Source organism: Sphaeramia orbicularis, chromosome 21, assembly GCF_902148855.1.
Source record: "Sphaeramia orbicularis chromosome 21, fSphaOr1.1, whole genome shotgun sequence".
NCBI lineage: Eukaryota > Metazoa > Chordata > Actinopteri > Kurtiformes > Apogonidae > Sphaeramia > Sphaeramia orbicularis.
The window spans coordinates 27,765,843-27,786,983 of NC_043977.1; the positions used below are offsets into that span (position 1 = coordinate 27,765,843).

General features: G+C 39.2%; 1 protein-coding gene across 1 annotated transcript in view; it reads right to left on the bottom strand.

Moving 5' to 3' along the window:
- kcnh3 (potassium voltage-gated channel, subfamily H (eag-related), member 3) overlaps positions 1–21,141 on the bottom strand; it is a 223,431-nt gene that overhangs the window by 4,873 nt on the left and 197,417 nt on the right. The window contains exons 11-14 of the mRNA XM_030124968.1: positions 10,956–11,170; positions 2,476–2,732; positions 1,961–2,061; positions 1,821–1,873 (exon numbers count right to left, since the gene is read on the bottom strand). Coding sequence (XP_029980828.1) covers positions 1,821–1,873; positions 1,961–2,061; positions 2,476–2,732; positions 10,956–11,170 — 626 coding nt within the window. The remainder of the gene's footprint in view (positions 1–1,820; positions 1,874–1,960; positions 2,062–2,475; positions 2,733–10,955; positions 11,171–21,141) is intronic.

Below are 21,141 nucleotides of genomic sequence, written 5' to 3' on the forward strand. Positions count from 1 at the left end.
GGAGTGAAATCACACACGTGTTGCACAAGAATAAAACTGACTAAACAAGAAAGACACAAACAATAATCTATAAAATACACTTTTTTGATCCCACAAGGGGGAAATTAAGATGTACAGCAGCACTAGACAATGTGCATAAAAAAATACAAAAAAAAATGTAATAAAGTGACTAAAAATGACAAAGTAGTAACTATAATAATACATAAAGTAAAAAGTGTGCAGTAGGTGACACTGACAGATGCAAAAGTCTGATCAGAGCAGGATCTAGTTCTGTCACAATATCTACATAACAGTCCCATCAGAGTTATTTTAATTCATTTAATTCAATTAACAGGAATTATTTACATCATAATAATCATCTCCGTTCACCTGCATAAAAACAGCTGGATGAAACTAAGACAAATTTTCATACAACCATTTCCACCACATTTTCCACCATTTAATATTGGAGGAGTGTTTTGCAATTTGTAAGAAATGTTGTCACCAGCATCTAGATTAAACACAAATTTTACTCATACATACATTACTGTGAAAACCCCCCAGGCCACATTTAGCTTTGTTTTCACAGGTTTTGATTGAGCCTGCATATTTATCTCTCAAATCTTTTAAATGAGTGATATTTTGCTTTTTAAAATGGAATTATGCATTTTTAAACATTTCCCTGTGGTCTACATAAACTGTAAATGCTATGTTTGGGTCTGAATTCTTTATTAATTTAACTCCACAGGTCCATCTTCAACCCTATTTCTGAGTAATGACACCTGAAAGGTCATTTTGAGTGCTGGCCCTTTAAATGCAAATGAGCCACTTCAGGCCCCACCCCCTCCAGGTTGCTGACCGTGCTTTCTGTCCCGTTCAACCACTTGTGTTCGTTAATACAACCAACGACTGAACATTTTAGGTAATCAGCTCAAAGTTTGGACATATTTTCAGTTTTTACTACAACCACTGCTGCTGATAAACAATTATGGCGTACTCGGAGAAATGTTTGTCGGAAGTCTTGACCTTATATGTGAAATGTTGTGACTTAACTAGGTACAGATGTAACAAATTAAGCAGGAATTGAAACGAGTTATAGAAATCCGCTCAATTTTTGCAAAAATGAATATAAAGATAGCTTTGCAGCACCTGGAGGGTTCAAATTCAAACTTTATGAACTATTAGGGTCCAAATACAAAAATCAATGTACTAAAGACTAATAAAAGTGGGTTTAGCAAAATATGACCCCATTAATTAAGGTATAACATGAAAATACAGGACTTGTATGTATAGTATAAATATCTGTACAATAAATGGCTTCTTTAGACAAATGTCAGTATTTTGTATGACCTCCATTTTTATTTATACATAGTGATAGACTGTAGTAATGTTTTCTTTTCTTTTTTTGTCCAGATGATCCCATACAGCATCTGTAATATTATTTGTTTTCTGAAGTTATTTTTTCATGCTGTTTATGTATTTCCTGTTTATTCTGATTGTGCGTATCTTGAAAAAGAGACTGAGAAAGTAATGTGTATGGCCTTTAACCACAAACCTAATGTTACACTTGACTGAACAGTATACAGTACATATAACTGTCAGTTCTTAGTGTTTCAGGAGGTGTATGTTTATATATGGCCACATGGTGGCTCCCTCTGCCATAAAGTCTATTTTTACAGCCTCTATAACCAATCTGGACACTAAACCTAATTGACATTTCAATTAAAATCTGATATCTCGTTGACCAACAAATAAACCTAAAGGCATAAATGCAAAGATTGTGTTTACAGAGTGTGCATTTAAAACTGGAATATGGAAGAACAAACAAGATTCACGCTCACCCCTTCAGTCAGTTTAGACACACTCTGCTTGATGTCAGACTGTTCCCGTGTCCCTGCACACAGAACAAAACATAATTGTTTCACACAAACCTCCTTCCTCTAACAGCGTAAGTGCTACAGTACGTGTGAGTGTGTTATACCTGGGTATGGTGATGGCGAGGCTGCAGGTGACAGACTGGGGCTGAACTCAAACCTCTGTGACGAGTTGGAATTGCTCTCAGTTTCTATTCCATCCACAAATCTATGCAAAACAAGGTGTGAAAAGTGAGAGGAAGAGCATGAGGGAGGAATGCAAATGGGAACAAACAGGAAAAATGAACCCATAAATGACAATATACATCTTAGTTGGACATTCTTTTCAACATAAAAATCACTAATTGGCTTTTTTTCCCCCCATGCACCACTGCATGGTTGATAGGGTGTTATTAATCACTGTTAGCACATGGTTACATTTACTTTCCATGCACATACAGCTTCCTGCAGTGAGGAAACCTATACATCCACCAACACTATAATCTGCCGGTTGCCATAGCAGCCAGAAACCTATGTTGCAGCTGCATCTCTGTCCGTGTGGTCGTGCTTTCTACTGACTTCTCACATCATTATATTTACTGGTGATACTTGGTACCTGCTTGCTTTTGGGCATATTTAGTACCTGGGGCTCAGTTCAGGTGGTGCACTATTGAAGCTGACCACTGGGATCTGTAAGCTGTTGGGACGTGAATGCTCAGGCGGGGGGCGAAACGGTCGAGGCGGCAAGAGAGGGGAGCGCAGAGGCGAGCTGAGCCCCCTGCTGAGGCGCAGCGGGGAGCGAGGGGCACGGGAAACTGAATTCTGCTCCTCATCCCCTTCCTCATCCTCCTGGATTGAGGGCAGTTTCTTCACCAAACCACCGTTACTTTCCCAGTCCACCTTAGAAGACAAAAAAAACAAAACAATGGGTTTTATTTAAAAAATCAGGGTGAAATTACACCATATGGTTCTTTAATGCCAATAGGGTATATGATCACACCTGTTGAGGTCACAAACTATTTTTAAGCCCAGCTGCATCAGACTCGCTCTTGGTAAATAAAGTGTAGTGACATAATTATACCAGTTGGTGGCACACAAACACAACTTGTACCAGTGAGCATGAAATGTTTCATCTGCAAAAGAATTCATTTTGAACACGTTCTCTACAAATGTAGAGCATCAAAATTAACATAAAGGTAGTTTTCTTCTCCAAAAATATATATCCCAATGGAGTCTAAATCAGCAAAGGAGTGTATTTATTAAAGATTTATGAGGTTTTAGTTTTCCTGCTGAGTTCATTTGTCGACTAGACTTCATTATCCTTGTATCAGTGGTTTATGACACTCATTATGTGACTTACACATTATACACTTTAGGCTTTTACACTTTAATCTATTTATTACTGCTATTAGATACTGTATATGTGTAGTTATGTTGTATCTTTGTGTCATATTTCTTTTTTTGTTGTAAATTTATTTCAGAACTTTGTCATCTCTTTTGATTTCGTTTCTATTACATGATGAATTGCCACACATCCATAAATAAACAGTGCAAACAAAGGGTGCAAAAAAGACACAAAAGACACCACACAGATGAACAGTACAAAGAGCAAAATGCACCTGACTCATACCATAAAGTGGTGCTGCAGTTAAACTTTATTGCTATTGTTTAGGCTGTATAGCTGTGATGGTAACCATAAATATAACTGTATTAAATCTTGTTAAAAATGCAAGACAAAAACACATAAAAGGAACAGTGACTCAGTAAGAGAGACAGAATCACAGTTATTTTGTTCTGAGTGAATGTTGCTTTGTGTTTTTCATTGGCACTGCAAAAAGAAGCCTGTCATGCTACATTTAATACAGAGTGCTGCGTTTGACTTTTTGTCATCATGTTCTCCCAAGGAGACACACACACACACACACCCAGCAGTCATCCATGTCCCTCTTCCCCATCAGCTATGTCCCGGCTTATGAATTGAATAATTTAGGCTTTCTTCAGTGTTGATGCTGCCTTTCTGAAATGACTAGTTAAACACACAACAAAAGGAAAGGCACAATTAAAAAGTTGGAACTCTTCCCAATATATCAAAGATGTTACTAGAAAACACCAGCACGAACTTTGGAGTAGGAAAAAAAAGCATGCAATTTACCCCATCAGATGTGGGTGTGACTTTAAGTTCCGTTAACTGTCAGCATGATGATGATTTAAGTCGTCTAGGCTTTGAGAGTAGACATTTTTTGATTGGGGAAATTTTGACTCCTGACCTCAATATTTATAAAATGGTTTCTATTTATATTTCAAGCAGCGCCGTTTATTTCTTCCATTTCCACAGAAAAGCTGAATGAAACTGTATTATAGCCACAAGATGTACATGCAGGTGGCTAAATCACACAATACTGAGCCTCACTTGATTCATTACATCCACTAAACAACATATTCAGCCTTCTCCTATTCTGGCTTCAAAATAATCACACCACTTTTATGCAATCATGTACTGGTGCAGTGAATATTGACTGTTTTTCATATCTCATCATGCAGACAAGCCAACGCCCCATGCTTCCCCTTTACCCCCCCGCCCCCACCCCCCCTCACTCTTCCTCCTAACCCTTTAATTAAGTCTCTGTTCGCCCTTCATCCCTCCTGCCTGCTCAGCATTCCCTCTTTTCCCCTCCTCCACCCCCCCGCTTTCCCCCTCTCAACTAACCCCCTTTTTCCCCCTCTCATGCCACTGTAATTTATTTTTAGCTCCCTTGTTCTAATCTTAGCTTACAGCTCCAGAGGAAACCGAGGAGCTCTCAGTGATGCGGGGGTGTGATAAGTGTGCACTCGCCGCGTGTCTGTGTGTACTTGTCTGTGTGTGAGCATGTGGGTGTATGCAGAATTCTGAGTGCAGGCACGCATGTACATGGATGTACATTCAGTGTGCGCGCTTGCAAGGGCAAGAACCAACTAAGTGGTTGTTTTCTTGCCATTTGGTGCCTCAGTTTGCCACTGCATGTGGCTGTATTTGCACACTTTGTAGAGTATGTGTAGGTGCATGTGATATGCTCTCTGTCATGTTTCTGGTGTGAAGATTGACTCACAGAAGAACATGGGGTACAAAACATGCTTTCATGTCATTCTCTTTCTATATCAGAGCTCAGTGCACCCACTCAACTGGATGCATTTTTTGCTCAAGACTGTGGGGTCATGAGTCTGTCTGCAATCTGTAAATTAACATGGACAGATAGTTCAGTTGTGTCTGTCTATAACAATGTATTCTTTTCCTTGTTATCTTTTTTATAACCTCTTCCATCTTCTCTATTGTACACATCACATCTTTTTTAACCTTCATTTCTCTGTATCATCTTTTTTTTTTAAATTTTTTTTACATTTTACATTATTTCTATTGTTCTGATCATATATCATCCACGTTCATAGAATGCCCCTTGATGCACTTGTTGACTGTAAAACTAAAGTAGGTTTTATCCTCCATTTTCCAGCACTCTAGCCTTATATGCATATGCAAATTCACTCTCCTGACATGCTGGTACCGACAGGGGTTTGCATACATAACCAGGATGGACATCTGCAAACCAGACCCATGGTATTGGCAGCAGTTTGTGCATTTGGAATTGTGCATCCTCCAGATAACGCTACAGACACACACTGATACGTGCACGCATTTGTACACCCCTCACATTCTGCAGTAAACGTGCTGTGCCCTAGAGAAACAAACAGCACTGCAGTGGAAAAGGAGGGATTTTAGAAGAGTAGAACAGAAAATAAGATAGCCCAAGTTCCCCCTCCCTTTTGTCTCCTCTCCTCCTCTCCTCCCCCTCTCTTTTCTCCTCGGCTGGCTGGGTTATTTATATCGAGCAGGATCCAATCTTAGCAGTAGCTGCGGGGGGGACAGCCAGTCAGGGAGAGCCCGTGCTTTCCCCCTGCTCTATTTTTAGAAACAGGACAGCTTCAAACAGCAGCACTAAGCTATTCTTGTCCTTATGTTTTGCTCCCTCTGCTGCTGCACCGACTGAAGGCACAGGCTGTGAATATGTGTACATTTGAAGTCAGTAGCTCTAAAAATAAAAAAAATAAAAAAATAAAAAAAAAGGACTCTGTGGTTAGGATTATTAAATTGTGGGTTTGAAAGGATCTGTGTAAGTATTTTAGAGGTGTATTAGAGAGGTCAAGTATAGCTTTTACATAAAAGTCTTTCTTGCTTCGGAATTTTCTTAACTAAGTGAAAAGGCTCTGACATTTCAATGTGCTGGAATTCTTCAAATGCTAAGAGATGGTTCTTCAGTAGTATTTATACATTGCCTTTAGCATAGGATACACTGGACCTGGACTGGATCTCACAGTTCGTTTTTACAGACACACCTAAGCAACACACTCTTCAATTACTCATAAAACAAGAGATCAACATAATGACAGGGAACGTAGAATATTGTGTTGCTTTTCCATCTTATGCAGTAGCTTTCTAATCACGGACTTGTTCAGTAATATGTTTAACCTATAGGAGTGCAATAAGTAGATCAAAGTGATTGCAGTTTGCATTACTTACTTATGTCCTCCAGCCTGAAGGAATATCACTAATTAATTTGAATTGAGTCACAGACACTTTAATAAAGATGAGGGTTAAAGCGGATCATCTCTTTAGTTGGAGCAGACATGGAGCCAAATCAGACTGGAAGTGAAATGTCATTATTAATTTAGCCAGATGATGCTTTTCATTCAACATTCAAATTTCAGAAAAGTGATATGAAATGTAAGTGATTTATAGACCTAAGATTGTGTTCCTGTCTTGCATAAATGAAAAATTTACTTTGGTCCAGTGACATTAATTCAGATTGATATCAATTTGTTATTAATATCAATCAAAAGTTAACCAGTGCGGTGTGTCAGAGGGTAATTGTGCACAACCATTCTCAACCACCTTTGTTCCCAACACTTCTTGACACATCTTTAAACATCAGAGAAAACCACAAAACCACACAACTATTATTCTATCTGAGACCTCAGAACTCATCCTAATCCTGTGCACACTACATAGGTTTGTATACAGTACTGTGCAAAAGTCTTAAACCACCTTCAGATTTGTTATTTTTGCTGGGTTGTAATAATAATAATAATGATAATAACAAGACTAATTTCTTTGGGCAAGGCTCAGTCTCCTTTAGATATGATCCTGATCATTGAGATAGACAGAAGACCAGAGAATTTCAGAGTATGCCCTGGTTAATTTGAGGTTAAAAGGTCTAATATACAATCTGGAAACAGGCAATGAAGAGCTTTTAAGGTGCCCTGCCACATGCATTTCATTACTTTAGTGGTCATGTCTGAAGTTCTACCATGGACTGTAACATTTTTAGCGGAAGAAATGCTTTGGTTACAAAGTTTCAAGCCATTCTAATGTGGTATAGAAAGCCTGCTGGAAGACTCAGCTCGATTTGCACCAGTTCTCATGAATATTCAATGTGCTAATCTGCTTGACTCTGATTGGCTAACAGCTGGCCAATGAGAGCCTGGCTTTTCAGCATGTTTACCCTGTGCAACAAGTAGAGGAACTGGCAGAAACCGAAAATGAAACTTAACATGCTTTGAACGTCTGACTCCAGGCTTCTATGCCTGTCTTATACGGTGGACTTTACACGGACTTTTCACACCTTCTAACCTGTATCCACTGGGCCCCCTCCACTGCTCTAAGGGCCCCCCAGGAATGCTGGGCTCCATAAATTTGTCATGTTTACACCCCCTTTACAGCACCCCAGCTTGCTTTCTACAAAAACGGTCACTGAGCTAGATAAATTCTGTGGGTGTGGTCTCACATGGGTGACATCATGAATAGTAATGAGCTCAGGCGTTAACACGTCACATTGACCAGCTTTTCTAATTGACCTGATTTCTCCACCTTAAAGAAACCAATAAGTTATTGATCAATTTTGTTTGGAGAAACAAAAAGCATCTCCTAAAAAACATACTGTCAAGATCTAGAAAAGAGGGAGGATTTGAGTTTTTGGATTTTATTGATTTACACATTTAAAATTAAATAGATTAACGGATGTCTTTAGGCTCCTCTATCTATTTTTTTTTTTTTATTCCACACAACATATTTAAAAATGTTGGAAGTTCACATTTTTTATTGACTTGTAAGTACAAAATTACCAGACTTCCTTTGAAACTTTCTAAATTCTATCAACAAGCTCTACTTTCTTGGAAACTTTATTACACACACAACTTTTCTCCACACAAAGCTATTATTTAGAATAATGAAAACATTATTGATAGAAATAAATCTATTTTTATGCAGAGCTGGATTGACAAAGACCTTATTTTCATTAATGATCTCTTTGACAAAAATGAGTACCTATTAAGATATGAACAATTCATGATAATAAATTCATTTCCTGTTTCAAGTAAAGAATACAACCCTGTATTCAAAGCAATCCCTACTGGTATTTCCTTGCTTATGAAAAGGCATCTTAGTTATCAAACATTACAGACACATAAACCTTGTTTAATGATCAATGGCATTAATATTTTTAGTTCTAATTGTAGTAACAAGCATATACGCAATGCACTATATAAAAAGAGAAAAATCTCCCCAAGAGGTAAAGCCTTCTGGAACTCAACTTTCTCTAAAATTGAGTGGTCAAAAACATGGACATTACCATATAAATTCTGTATTATGAACAAAATTAAAATACTACATCTCAAGATCTTGCATAACATATATCCCTCCAACGCTATTTTATCTAGATTTTCTGGCATTGAAGAAATATGTAACTTTGTAATTCTAATCCTGAAACCCCTTTACACTTATTCTTTCTATGTGTGTATTCTTCTGACTTTTGGTCTAAAATTGAAAACCTTTGTATATCTAAATGTGATGAAAATATAGTTATAACATCTCAAAATGGACTTACATATTTTGAACATGACATACGTACTTTTGAATTTATTGTTAATCTGATTATTTTATTTGGAAAATTTCACATACACAAAAGTAAATATGCCAAAAACTCCCAAATTTTAAAGTCTTTATGACAGAATTTGAAAAACATATTTAATTACTAGAATTTATCTTTAACAAAAATAGCACAGAGACTCTGACAATTTAGAAAGAATTCCTTAAAATGGAATGCATTTACTCTCTGTTGTATTATTCTATTCTACTGTATATATACACACACACACACACACACACACACACACACACACACACATATATATATATATATATATATATATATATGGGTTTTTTTGGGGTTTTTTTTTTGTTTTTTTTTCCTCAATGAAGTTGAAAAAACAAAAACAAAAAAAAACAAACAAACTGATTTCTCTGCTATTTCTTTTTAGTGGTAATAGCAGACAGAGGAGGTAGTGGTTCATTTTCAAAATCAAATGGAAAATTTTCAAATGGACCAAACATATTTCAAAAAATACAAGTAAAAATGGTTTTGTGTGGCACGGCAACTTTAAAAGTAATCAGTAAAATCTTAAATCAATCCTAAAACAGATGGAGAGCCAGTGTAATGAAGCTTAAAGATTTATAATGTTTGTCCTTGTCAAGCAGCTGAGTTCATTTTGCAAACATTTCAAAGATTTTGCATAAGGCTATTGCAATAATGAAGACATGAGGACAAAATAGTATGTATGAATTTTTCTGCATCTCTAAAGTTTAAAATAGAGCTTATCTTGGCAATATTTGTGAGGTGGTAACACATTGTTGGATGTGCTTAGTAATGTGTTGCTCAAAGCTTAAATTATCATCAATACAACACCAAGATTTTTTGCAACAGACTTAAATTTTAATGGCTCAGAAGTAGTTGGCAGCATTTACTTGGACCTGTTCCGGGGTCTAATAACAAGAATTTCTGTCTTATTTGAGTTGTAGAAAATTATTTGATATTCAGTTTTTGATATCACTCAAAAAATTCTGTAGAAAACTGAGCATCGTAAGGTCTGAAGGCTTCACAGGGTGGTACAGTGGAGTGTCATCAGCATAACAATGAAAACAACAATGTAATAAGCATGCATCGATACAACAAGAAAATGCAAGAAATGTGTGCACAGTACTGAAACAGAAATAAATCTGAAATAAATGGCTCAGAGGTTAAAATTCTGTGAAACCACCATCACTCACTAGCCACGTTTACACAGAGATCCCAGAAAAAAAGCGAGCTGTTGATCCCACCTGTTTTCCACCATTGACCGATTTCCACAGTCAAGCCAAAGGAGTAACAGAGGTGAAACAGGCTGGACTTTTACACAGTGGACCTGTGTTCCGGAATCAAAGGGGCGGTGACACAGCACAGCGTATAGTGTGATGTATCACGTCTGCGTCGGAAATACCCTGAGCAAAGTGGTGTTGCTAACTTCTCCAGAGCTGGCTTGTCTTTCACCATTCCACAAATGTTAGCATGGATAGAGTCCGGTGTGCCAAGTGACAACAGCTCATGGATCTCGGCGTTACTGTACACGACCTGCGCTCATTTTTAAATCCCCCTGACGCGGGGGTTGCACATGCAATACGTCATCAAAATGACACCTTGGTTGCGGAACGAAAGGTGCTCCTTTTACATAGTGTTCCGGAATCATGATTCCACCTTTATCACAGCTCTGTTTCTACCTCCAGAGGTGTTACAGAGCTGCGACAGAGGTGGGACCAAAGGATCCCACCATTTTGTTTACACAGACGTCATTCTGAAATAAAGGTGAAACATTCCCACAACAGAAGTGCTGTGTGAAAGGGGCTATTGTTATACAATATCCCAGAGTACACCTGGGCTGTCTTTTATTCTTTTTTCATGCTAATAACCTGATGACATAGCTAATATGAATATTTTTGCTCTTAAATGTGTTTTTATTTTTAATGCTGTTTATTTCCTGTATATTTCAACTGGACCTACAGTATACTGATACAGACAAATGCATACTGTACAGTTATCATAACCTGGTTAAAACAACAAACCTAATGGTGGCCTGAGACTTTTGCACAGTATTGGAATTTATAGGATTATAACTCACAATCATCTATTCAAATGTCCTATAAAAGCTCAGAAAATCCAACATGACCACTTGCAGCTGGTGAGAAGTACTGCTCTTGAGTACTACTCAAACAGTGCTTGTACTCACATCAGCCCCATGGCCCTCCCGCAGATTGTACGTGAGGTCGTGTTGTATCTCACTGATGAACTTCTGGGCATACTCAGGGTAAAGTCGAAGGACCTCACGGAGCCCCTTAAGGCTGATGTACTGCAGGTCACAGTAGGTCAGGGCCTTCACATTGGCGTTGGTCTTAATCACCTGTTCCTTAGTGAGCGAGTCCGAGCCAATCAGATCTCCTTTACCTACGACACATAAACATACAGAGAGCCAAATCAAGAACTTTTCATCTCAGTACTTTTTGGGGTATTTTTTTTTTTTCCAAAAGCTGTCTTTTCACTTGAGGAAAAAGGGAAGAAGGTAGAATCAATAACAAACACACAGACTGTCTGAGCTCCAGATCACCAGGGATAGAAGATCAGGGGAGCGGCCCTGCAAAGCAATTCCAAATATTCAGGGGGATTTTTCAATTGTTTGGTTTATTGTACCGGTAAATTCAATAATCCACCTTAAAAAAACGTCTTAAAAAAGTTTAGATACACTCCCTGGACAAGGCTGCACTGAACAGAAAGAGCCCTTCAAATATTTTCTGGAGAGCCACATACCACCATACACATTTTATGCATACTACAGTGAGTTGCAAGTGGCTAAGAAAAATCATAACCACTCTGGATGTGATTCTTTCACCTTTTTTACCTCCACCAAGGAGGTCATGTTTTCATAGGGGTTTGTCTGTTTGTTTGTTTGTCTGTTAGCAAGATAACTCAAAAAGTTATGGAAGGATTTTGATGAAATTTTCAGAAAATGTTGATACTGGCACAAGGAACAAAGGATTAAATTTTGGTGGTGATTGGGGGTGACTGATCTGCCTTGGTGGAGGTCTGCGCTCTCCGAGTGCTTTTCTAGTTTATCATTCGTAACAGATAGAGTTTCAGGTCGTCAAGTTGCTATGGCAACACAGTAGTTTATTAATCTGATCATTATATTTTAGATTTTTTGGGTTAATTTTATTTTGCACATCATTATTGAAATAACTGATTTGTTGTAAGTTAAGTCGTTTTGTTAAGTCAAATAAGTATTTGCACTAAGTTCGTCCTGGTCAAAGTTCATGTATTGTCATGTGTCCCTCAACACAGAAGCAAAGGATAACGTGGGAGGAAAGGACAGATCTGGCGGGTCCGAACAGAGAACACTATACCCCCATCCCATTTTTCTGTTGGTTATCCAGGTGAACACGGTAACAGTGACTTTTAATTTATGTTAACAGTGTTGTGTAAGAATGACGTTTAAGTAAAACCTTGTTTAACTTTCTGTTTGTATTTAGTTTTCACGGCGTACCATCACACTATCTTCTGTGAAGAATAAACTTGCTGTGGACATCAGTACAAAGCGTGGACACATTCAATAACCAGCAGTTATATTATCATTTTTAACCCATAAAGACCCAAATAGCCACCGGTGACCAAAACCATTTGCTGATGTAAAGTGTTTAGTACCTGTTGATCCACTAATCCTATCAATACATATAAATGATTGGTGTAAAATATAGTTTATCATCTTTTCATGGTCATCAGATATGACCCATTTGGACGTTCAGAGGCTCTGTAGTGAATGTGGAAACACTGTCATCTTCTACAACATTAATTCACCAGTAAAACCCATGGAGTTACATCAATGACAGTGGATGGAGACACTTATTTTATGTTCCGTTCATGATATATTTTACTGAAAAGTCACTTTTTCTTCAGTTTTTTATGTTTTTGATATAATAACCCTCAACTTTAATCTGAGCTTTTATGAACATCTATATGATTAGAATATGAAATATTGGAAAATGCCTGATTTTCACTGGAAAAATGTAAAATACAGAGGATTATTTTATAATAAATGGTGACAAATCACTTAAGTAATGTTAAATATAGAGGAAAAACATTATTTGGGAACTACCACAAAAGTCGCACTGGGTCTTTATGGGTTAAACTACGAGTAACTATGACTTTACTTAACTTGAAATAAACATTCATTTGATATTATGATAGTAAGTGGCAAGAACTGACTCTGTAGTGAACGTGGAAACACATGTTCTGTAACACTGATTTGCCAATAAACCTCATGTGGTTCGGTAAATGATAGTGGTTGTAGACGCTTCTCTTTATGTTCAATTAATGATATATTTTGCTTAAAAACCCATGGAGTTTGACCAGTGACAATGGATGGAGACATTTGTTTTATGCTCAGTTATTGATATCTTTGATGAAAAAAATCCCTTTTTCATCAGTTTTGTCTATTTTTGATATAATAACCCTCAACTTTATTCTGAGTTTTATGAACATATACATGATCAATGAATCACAGGGTGGGGAAGCAAAATTTACAATATTTTGAGGCAGGGATTGAAAGACAGTGTATGACCAGTTACTTTACTGAAAGTCATGAGAATTTATTTGCCACAAGAAAATGTACATAATAGAAAATGTTTTTATTCTATGTGTCCTCCTTCTTTCTCAATAACTGCCTTCACACGCTTCCTGAAACTTGCGCAAGTGTTCCTCAAATATTCTGGTGACAACTTCTCCCATTCTTCTTTAATAGTATCTTCCAGACTTTCTCGTAATAGTTTTGCTCATAGTCATTCTCTTCTTTCCATTATAAACAGTCTTTATGGACACTCCAACTGTTTTTGAAATCTCCTTTGGTGTGACGAGTGCATTCAGCAAATCACACACTCTTTGATGTTAGCTTTCCTGATTACTCATATGGGCAAAAGTTTCTGAAAAGGTATGGATAATAGTGTTAGGTATGATTATGATATCAATATATGCTTGGTTTCAAAACAATCGACGTAGTGCCTGCTGAGAAAAAACAACTAAATGTTCATTGTAAATTTTGCTTCCTCACCCTGTCTATATTGGAAAATACCTGAGTTTCACTGAAAATACACAAAATACAAAGGATAGTATTAAATATATATACTGATAAATCACTTTGGGATGGTTAAATAGAGAGAAAAAATAATTTGGGAACTGCCACAAAAGTAGCACTGGGTCTTTATGGGTTAATACTGAGACTCCCTGAAGTGTCTACTGAAGTATTTGCAGTCAAAATTCTGAACACCGTTACTGTGTCTTTAAAGGTAGATGGGTTTGAATGAATTGTTTTTAAAGATATGCGACAAGGTGAGACTTTTTCAGTATAGTATAAAGAGGCTGTCTAACAGTATTTCACAGTACATCTAAGCCACTGGCAGAAATTTCAGAGAATGTTGCACAGGTTGCCATCTATCATACCATCTTAGTAAAAAGTGTAAAAACACAGGATATCCATGCTGTATTTTCATATAGCCTATTAACTGATAATACCGCATTGTGCATATTGGAAAAAGGAAATGTATTATAGTCTTTAAGGAGCAGCATTAATTTATGGATATTGAGACTGGTAGAGTTCCCTGTAGTATAAGGAAAAAGGGAGATAAACTCAAACAAAGACTGCTTTGGAGCTGCACACAAGAGACAAGGCGAGAAGCAGAGGGCTGGAGAGAAAGGAGCAAAGAGGGAATATACAAAGAATAGAGGGAGGGAGGCAGGACGAGGTAGGACAGAGGCGAGCAGGGAGCTAAAATGGGTGATGGAGTGTGGAGGAGGTTTGAAAAGAGGAAGGGTGAGATAACAGCAGAATAGGGGAAAGAGAGGTGAGGGAATGAGAAGAATTGGAAAAGGATGTAGTGTGGGGGTGGCTACAGACTGGCATGGGTTGACTAAGGAGAAACGGATAGGTGAGAAGGAAGAGGAGAGGTAGTGTGAACATGTGATCAACGAGGCCCCATACCACTCCTCCAGATCACTGATCACCTTCCGAGCCTGCTGTCTCTGCACTGCACATCCAACAATATTAGAAAAAAAATCGAATGTCGCCGTCCCTTTCACCCCCATCTGTTCTTGTACTTAATTTGGCATGAGGAGCTGTTTGCATGCTCCGTCTGTCTCTCTATCTTTTCACATTACTGGCATTTCCGTTCCTGTGCTTCTTCTTGTCTTTTTTCCACCCCCAACTGTTCGGCTCGAGTCATCTTTGCCACAGAGATGATGGGTGGCAACGGAGCCAAGAGCCACAGCAGCGTCAGAGAAAGCTTTTTCTAATAGTCAGGGCAAAATGTTGAAGTGAGCAGGAGATGAACAATTGAAAGTGACATTTAAGAGTGTGTATTTGTCTGGTGTCTTCAGCATGTTTGTATCAGTGTGTCTGGATTTAGATGGAAAAGACAAGGGCAGGAAAAAAAAAAAAAAAAAAAAGCTCATAAAAGACGCTAACATTATCAGATTTTAGTATGCAGTGACAATCCCGTCTCCTGTCTTTATTCAGGGCTTGTTCCGTTTAAATGTGAAATTTCAACTGATGTTTCATACATCACCTGTCAGATTCTTATTAAAAAAAATAAAATCTCAGTGTGACAACAGAGGTACGTATGCAGATTGAGCTATGAGGGACTTTGTCATTAAAATGTCACATCTGAGTTTACACTTGCCGGTGCAGCCGTGCTTACAAATCAGCTTGTGCCACTGGATTTTGTGATGAAACAAAAGGCAGGTTTTATTTAAAATGAATATTTAACATCTTAATAAAATTTTAAACAAATATATGTTCTCCTACATGGCAGGCATGAGGTGTAATGGTAGAAATAAAGATGATAATATAAAATTTAACAGCTGACGTAACTGTTACATCAGCAGTCAATGATTAATTGTCTGGGGAAACAGTCTTTGTGTTAATGGGACCGACATGTGCCTGCATGTTTAATGTATGGAACCGAATGTTCCAATGGGTATACATCTAACACACATGGAATCAATCATTTTAATTTTCAGTTGAGGAGCAACAGGTAGGAGGAGATTTCATTATGACTACATTATGCAGAATTTCACATTTCATATCATTCTCAAACAACTTCAATGTATCTCAATCCATTTTTTTTTTTTTTTTTTTTTAGAGTTGAGTAACTTTCAAATTAGAGTTCTGTAAGTTTGTTTGAGTTACCGGTGCAGAGAGAATGTGACTGTATGAAGGTTATGGGGAGTTTGTGTTCTGCCTCAGAATTAGACATAAGAGGCTATGTCAGTGGTTCCCAACCTTTTTTGGCTCATGACCCCATTTTAACATCACAAATTTCTGGTGACTCCAGACATTCAAAACTGAGACTATTTTTATTTGCTAAAATTATTTGTTTTTGATCATGTAATAGGTTGCTATACTAGAGACATAATACATTCCATACATATATGGTTCTAACATGTATTTCTTTATATTTCTCCTTTATAGTTCTTCAGCAGTGGAGGACACGCATTGAAATGTGTTCCCGACAAAATGGCAGTCATATAGAGCATATTATATAAATAAAAATGGTTTATGTCAAGAAAAGTTTATTTTTCCTATGTATGGAGACTTATGGGACACCCTGTATAATGTATATTATTGTGGATGGAGGCAGTAAATCCAGGTGTAGATTTCTGCACAAAGTGAGAATTTTATTTTCCTTGGTCAGGATATGTATAGTCAGTCCAGCTTGTATTTACAAGGCTGACAATTAATACTGAACAAACAAGAACTCAAACTATGAATTATGAAAGAGCTGCAGCATCTGAAACCAACCACAATGAACATTTGACAGATAAACAGTACCACAGTGCTTCAGTTTCAGCTTCACAGTTTGTCATGTCTTTGATGGATTGGAAATGTCTCTGTCAACTCACCATATATTTTTTATTAGAAAGTTTTTGGGTTTTTTTTTTTTTTTTTTTATCAATTACTAGAAATTTCAGGTGACCTCATTTGAATTCTAGGCGACCCCACATAGGGTCCCGACCCCAAGGTTTAAAAAAACTGGGCTATGCATAATAATTTAGAACTGTGAGCTTAGTGTAAAATTCAAAGGTTATTTGATCAAAACAGAGAAAACTGACATGTGTCAAACTATGTGGGTTGTATTGGGGAATCAGTGTTGCAGAAAATAACAGTGTTTCCATGTTCAGTATGATGCCTCCAAACCTCCGAATAAGACACATCTGATGCCACTGAAAAGGGGAGAAATGGCATTTTACTTGAATTATTTAAATATATTGATAGGATTAGTGATTCAAAAGTTATTAAACATGTTAAATCAGAATGTGCTTTTGGTCCCTGGTTACTGTTTGGGTCTGATAAAATACAATAAACTAGGCTAATAATGACATTGCTGCCAATTTGTGTGTGATTGACTATATGAGTCTGCATTCCTGTTTGTAAACACTGTGTGGTATGTGACTATATATGGGAGAACCATGACTCAGTTTAAGCATATGGTTGATAGGCTTTTTGTTTATTTGTTTGTTGGAGGAATGAGTCAGACTGGACATCAATTTGAGATGAATGTAAGTAACAACACAGACAGTGTATAATTCCTGGGTGAATTGTGTGGGCACAGTAAAGCCCATGATCGGATGTTGAATGTGAAGAGCTAGATGGGCTCTGCATGGTTCTACTCAATCCACACTTCAGCATTAATAATCAAGGTGCTTTAATAATGCAAAATCTATTCATTATTAATACCAGCACAGCACCGCATTCCATCTATTGATGTGTGTGTGTGTATGTGTGTCATGATCAAGATCAAATATGGACTGGGGGCTTGGCATTTGAAGATAAATCCACTTCATCTCTCACACACATGTGCACACAGATTTCCAAAAAAGGCAGGCACCCAGGTACAGAGCATCAATTCAGTACATCTTGACCTTTTGAGAAACTGACTTTTAAGTCATGTACATCTGTCCTTGTCTCAAACGTCAAATTCATCTGGTTTTTGCAACTCATCTGTGTGTCTATCACCTGGTCTAAGCCACATTCACACAGACACGTCCCAAAAAGCTTGTGCTTTTTGCAGGATTAGTTTTGCCAAAGCTCTGAAGCAAATCCAGAGGAAATTAGATTCCTGCTTAAAAAACAGCTAAGTAAAGAAATCACCCTAAGCTTGAACCACAGGTGTGGAAGCGGGTTTGACTGCAAGATTTCCAATATGTTCAATCTTTTTCAGTGTTGGCCTATTAACCATCTTTAACATTCTCCATCAAATACAAGTACTGTAATTTTCAGTGTTTTTCTAGCACGATGCTGCTGTGTGTATTTGTGTAGAACGTTACACCATAAAAAAAGTGATTCTCTGATGTTTGCAGAACAATAAGGAGAGCAGGACATTTGCAAAAGTTGCAATCTAATAACTCTAAACATTAGAATCATATTTTGTAGGATTGTGGCCTTCTACTGTATCAACAGTACATGATCAGATTTCATCAGGGTGGTCATCAGGGCAGTAATGAGCAGCACTGGGGTTCCACAAGGGACTATTTTGGCTCCCTTCCTGTTCATATTGTACACAGTGGACTTTAAGCGCAACTCTGAGTCCTGTCACCTCCAAAAATGTCCTAATAACACTGCTATTATGGTGTTTATTGGGAAGGGAGAGAAAGCAAAATACAGGGATTTGACCCAAGGCACAAAAACTGTCTTCTACTGAACACTTCCAAGACCAAAAAAATGGTGGTGGATTTCAGAATGTCCAAACCCTCTCTTTAGTCAGTCAGTATATGTGGGGTGAAAGTTGAGGTGGTGCCAATATCCAAATATCTTGGGTGCATGTCTGGGCAAAAAAAAAAAAAAAAAAATCGACTATATCTGAAGGGAACCATTACACAACAATTTTAAAGGGGCTCAGGTCCTTTGACATCTGCCCTAAGATGCTGTACATGTTTTATCAGTCAGTTGTAGCCAGTGTGGGGGAGGCAGCATCAAAGAAAAAGATGCAAAATGGCAAAACAAACTGGTGAAAAAGCTGACTGTGGTGTTAGAGAGAAGCTGGACACACTGGGGATAGTGGTGGAGAGATCCATACTGGGTAAAGTGGAGAACATCTTGGACAATTTGGATCATCCTCTGCTGAAGTGGACGACTCACTTTATCAAGATGCAAAACTGAACTGGCATCAGACTGTACAATACCTTAGTCTGATAAATGATGGACAGATGATAAGTAGTTTAATTTGATTTTTATTAGGCTTTGTTTTATTTTATTGAACTGATGGAAAACAAACATACTATTGGGAATAAAAAAAACTGAACTGTATCTGTACCTGCACCTGCACCTGCACCTGCGCCTACACCTGCGCCTACACCTGCACCTGCACCTGTACCTACACCTGCACCTGCACCTGCACCTGCGCCTACACCTGTACCTGCACCTGCACCTGTACCTGCACCTGCACCTGCACCTGCACCTGCGCCTACACCTGCGCCTACACCTGCACCTGCACCTGCACCTGTACCTACACCTGCACCTGCGCCTACACCTGTACCTGCACCTGCACCTGTACCTACACCTGCACCTGTACCTGCACCTGCACCTGTACCTACACCTGCACCTGTACCTACACCTGCACCTGCACCTGTACCTACACCTGCACCTGTACCTACACCTGTACCTGTACCTGTACCTGTACCTGTACCTACACCTGCACCTGTACCTGTACCTGCACCTGTACCTGCACCTGTACCTACACCTGCACCTGTACCTACACCTGCACCTGTACCTGCACCTACACCTGCACCTGTACCTGCACCTGTACCTGCACCTACACCTGTACCTGCACCTGCACCTGTACCTGCACCTGCACCTGCACCTGCACCTGTACCTGCACCTACACCTGCACCTGCACCTGTACCTACACCTGCACCTGTACCTGCACCTGCACCTGTACCTGCACCTGCACCTACACCTGTACCTGCACCTGTACCTACACCTGCACCTGTACCTGCACCTGTACCTACACCTGCACCTGTACCTGTACCTGCACCTGTACCTGTACCTGTACCTGCACCTGTACCTGCACCTGCACCTGTACCTGCACCTGTACCTACACCTGCACCTGTACCTGTACCTACACCTGCACCTGTACCTGCACCTGCACCTGCACCTACACCTGTACCTGTACCTGCACCTGCACCTGTACCTGCACCTGTACCTGCACCTACACCTGCACCTGCACCTGCACCTGCACCTACACCTACACCTGCACCTGCACCTGCACCTGTACCTGCACCTGTACCTGTACCTGCACCTGTACCTACACCTGCACCTGTACCTGTACCTACACCTGTACCTGTACCTGTACCTGCACCTGCACCTGTACCTACACCTGCACCTGTACCTGTACCTACACCTGTACCTGTACCTATACCTGCACCTGTACCTGCACCTACACCTGTACCTGTACCTGTACCTGTACCTGCACCTGCACCTGTACCTACACCTGTACCTGCACCTGTACCTGTACCTGCACCTGCACCTGCACCTGCACCTACACCTGCACCTGCACCTGTACCTGCACCTGTACCTACACCTGTACCTGCACCTGTACCTGTACCTGCACCTGCACCTGTACCTACACCTGTACCTGTACCTGCACCTGTACCTACACCTGCACCTACACCTACACCTGCACCTGTACATGTACCTGCACCTGTACCTGTACCTGTACCTGCACCTGCACCTGTACCTACACTTTTACCTACACCTGCACCTGCACCTACACCTGCACCTGTACATGTACCTGCACCTGCACCTGTACCTGTACCTACACCTTTACCTACACCTGCACCTGCACCTACACCTGCACCTGTACATGTACCTGCACCTGTACCTGTACCTGCACCTGTACCTACACCTGTACCTGCACCTGTACCTGTATCTGTGCCTGCACCTGGATCTTTACCTGTACCTGTACCTGCACTTGCACCTGTACCTGCACCTGTACCTGTACCTGAATCTGCATCTGCACCTGCACCTGCATCTCCACCTGTACCTGCACCTGCACCCGCATCTGTACCTGTACCTGTACCTGCGCCTACACCTGCACCTGTATCTGCGCCTGTATCAGTATCTGTATCTGTACAAGTATTTGTATCTGTATCTGTATCTGCAGTATTGAAACGTTCATGCTACTTAGTGTAAAAACAGTTGAACACAACATCATTTGGGTAAATTCAGTCTGTCCTGGTCAGTGTTAAAACAGGAGAGAAAAGCAATTCAACATTCAGCTATATCCCATAGGTGTGCTTTGACTTTTGAATGACAGTAGTGAAGTACATATAAATTAGTTGAGGTTTTCTAAATGTTTGATCACAAAGTCTAAATA